Here is a 3,687-nt window from a genome sequence, read left to right on the forward strand (position 1 = left end):
TTTTTTTTTTTTCATGCAGATTAAGCAATCAGATGGCTCTAGAACTCGCCGCAGAGGCGGCAGCAGAGTTCTTGAACAAGGCAATAAAACCAGTGATGGTGGGGGGACCAAAACTAAGACCTGCACGGGCTTCCAGTTCCTTTCTCCAGCTGGCGGAGGCGAGCGGTTACCCCATCGCAGTCATGCCGTCGGTGAAAGGATTCTTTCCGGAGAACCACCCTCACTTCATCGGTACTTATTGGGGCACGGTGAGCACTCCCTTCTGCGCCGAGACCGTGGAATCCTCCGACGCTTACCTCATTGCCGGGCCCGTTTTCAGCGACTGTACTTCGGTTGGTTACTCCCTCTTGCTTAAGAAAGAGAGAACGATTACTGTGCAGCCCCACAGTGTGACGATTGGAAATGGTCCGATATTTGGCTGCGTTGAAATGAAGGACTTTTTGAAAGCATTGGCAAACCGTGTTAAACGCAATGCATGTGCTTATGAGAGTTACAAAAGGATACGTGTGACGCAGGAAGTTTCTGTTAAATGTGATCCCAAGGAGGAAATAAAGGTCAGCGTTCTTTTCAACAACATAGAGAAAATGTTGTCTGGTGAGACAACTTTGATTGCTGAGACTGGGGTTCCCTGGTTCAGCTGCCAACAGTTGAAATTACCACAAGGATGCGGGTAAGTAAAGCAGATGCATGCACGTGGAAGAGATAACTCCTAATTGTTTGGAGGCACATCGGTACAAAACGCTATTAATAGAAAATAGAAAGTGGACCCTATTATAGACCCCATGCTGCAGAACGTCTCACTTCTTATTAGTGTGGTGTAATTAAACACTACCGGTACTTCGTAGCATGTGTTTATTTTTAAGTATACACAGTAGATGCACGTGGACTAATATGTACTTGATGAGTATCAGATAACTCCTAATCCGGTGCTCATCATTAAGCACAATATTAGTTCTTAGTGTAATCTAATTATGGACCCATTTAGTTCGTTGATTCGAGTTTTTAATTTGAATTGAGATTTAACTTTATATGAGAGTTTTTTACAGTAACAAAAAAGTTAGATGTTACTGTTTCTGAGAGTTTTTTACTGTACAAAAACTCGAATTATAAATTTAAATTGGTGAAATGAACGGAATAGCTGCATCCCGTCCATAAATTCCAACTTAATTTGATGATCAAAGACAATATTCAAATGGGCATTTTCAGATGGCACGTAATAAATATAGTTATCAGGTACAGTAGTTTGAAATTTTGAGGTTTGAACACATATATATAACATGGAAGTTGTACTTGTGCAGGCTTGAACTTGAAATGCAATATGGATCAACCGGTTGGTCTGTGGGTGCGACTCTAGGGTATGCTCAGGCTGCGCCAAATAAGCGTGTGATTGCTTGTATAGGCGATGGGAGCTTCCAGGTATAAAACACTTGTTGGTATTATTACTATTGCCACTACCACTATTATTATTGTTGTTATATATATATATATATATATATATATCATGCACAATTAGTTGCCGAGATATCATTTTGTTATTATCATTCCCTTTAATATGAATAAACTAACAAACAAGGCAGTTCATGTTCTCTCTTTCTTTTTCTTTTTTTTTTCCCATTTTATAGAATGAAAGAAGGAATCCATTACAACAAAATCATTTGTGTGAAGGAACTTCTAATTGAAAGCAATAATGATTAGTTTGTGGAATGAATTATTGCCTTACCTGCATATTTCCAACTCATTTGATCCATTAACTCGTGAGTTTGAGTTGATGAAAATCAAAAGATGGGCTATGGGCCAGTTTAGCATTGTTTTGTTGTTGTTGTACTGTTTGTAGTAAGTTGTTGTGACCATAAATGTATAATGGTTTCGGCTAAGTACCTATCAGATCAGTGCAAATTATGGTAACATGACCATAATTTACGGCAACAAATAAAGTTGATTTTGTTACGTAACATTAATAATAACACGAGATTATAGTAATTGTAATATGAGAATAAATTATAACAATTTCATTATGAAGTTTTATTTGTGCTCAACGAGATTTGATGAAAATTAAAGGAAAACATTACAAATGAGAACTGTTACTAAACGCAAGTTAATTAATGTTTTAATTTTCGATGTAACGCTCATAACAATGACCTCACCGTAATAGTAAGTAAGATGGACCATATATATATACAATCCTTTGTTATATAAATGTTAACAAATGGACCCATATAATTGGTAATTCAACCATAATTTTTGCTTATTTCTATTAAATTTGCGTAGCATATTTTAGAAAGAAAATCATAATTTCATTTTACCTTCATGTGACATATACATGCATATGTTAACGTTGGCGTCCATTAATAAATTGGTCAAATTTTCTTGATAGATGACCGCTCAAGAGTTGTCAACTATGCTGCGTTGTGGGCAAACGAGCATTATATTTCTGATTAACAACGGGGGATACAGTATAGAAGCTGCCATACATGATGGTCCTTATAATGTGATCAAAAACTGGAATTACACCGGTTTGGTTGACGCAATTCACAATGGTGAAGGAAAATGCTGGACGACTAAGGTAAACTATATACATAAATATTTGTCTCTAGTAATTATGTATATTAGCAGTAATAATACAACTATATATAATAATTAGGGTTTTTTTTTTTCCATTGAGAGACTTGTAAATGTACTCTTTTGATGCTATTATTTGGAATTATATCCTGAGGATAGATAATAAAGTAATAGAGAAAAATTATTGAATACAACATGAGAAATGACACACACACATATAATCGTAGTAGTAGATACCAACATAGTAGTACAAGAAGAGAGGAGGCAAGGGGCGGAGCCACACCTTCTCGAGGTATAGGCGGCCGTCACTTGAAATTTTTTTTCTTTTAATTTCATAAGTACATTTTGTTAAAATTTGTGATTTATCCTCACTAAAAATCTGAAATTATATACGAAAATTATATATCGTCCCTCCTCGCATAATTTTCTGACTCCAGGGCTCCGCCCTTAAGAGAAGTAATAGCGACAGTAACAATGGTAAAAGAAGAATGAGAAAGGGAAGAAGAAGAGAGGATTCAATATAATAATCTGATTTCAGTAATTTTTTTGGCAATAGGTCACATGTGAGGAGGAACTTGTGGCAGCGATTGTAAGAGCAACAAGTGAAAAGAGGGACTGCTTGTGCTTTATAGAGGTGATTGTACACAAGCACGATACTAGCAAAGAGTTGCTCGAGTTGTGTTCAAGGATCTCTGCCGCCAGTATTCGCCCACCCAACCATATCTAGAGAATATAATTGTCCCTTTTTTTTCCAATACAGAAAGTGGGACAACACAAATAAAATGCGGTGTTTTACGCATTTGCCCCTATACTTGTATGGTTTAGTAATTTGCCATCCGAACTTTTTATATCAGTAAGTTGGCCTTTCAATTAGTAAAATTGTTATAATATGACCCATTTTAAAGATGACTGTGTTAAATTAGTGTCCAAAAACACGTTCGATGAAAAACTCCAACATCCTAATTCAAATGTAACACAAATCTTTTAATTTTTCAACTTTTAATCCCTTAAATATAATAAATACTTTGAGCAAATTTAATAAAATGGGGCACAATATTGCAATAATTTTACAAGTTCGGAAAGTTAATTGTCAAAATTTGAAAGTTTACCCAATAAAATTCTGCAAGA

The 3,687-nt window shown here is 35.7% G+C and overlaps 1 protein-coding gene across 1 annotated transcript; it reads left to right on the top strand.

Moving 5' to 3' along the window:
* Positions 1-8: 8 nt before the first annotated feature.
* LOC21384108 (pyruvate decarboxylase 2) lies at positions 9-3,463 on the top strand (the record flags this gene model as incomplete). Its single annotated transcript, XM_010089945.2, has 4 exons — positions 9-670; positions 1,299-1,416; positions 2,375-2,563; positions 3,116-3,463. Coding segments are annotated over 4 exons (1,140 nt in total), but the record flags the coding sequence as incomplete, so codon positions are not given.
* Positions 3,464-3,687: the final 224 nt, after the last annotated feature.

This window comes from Morus notabilis, unplaced genomic scaffold (assembly GCF_000414095.1).
Source record: "Morus notabilis unplaced genomic scaffold, ASM41409v2 Scaffold11009, whole genome shotgun sequence".
In the NCBI taxonomy this organism is placed as follows: Eukaryota; Viridiplantae; Streptophyta; class Magnoliopsida; order Rosales; family Moraceae; genus Morus; species Morus notabilis.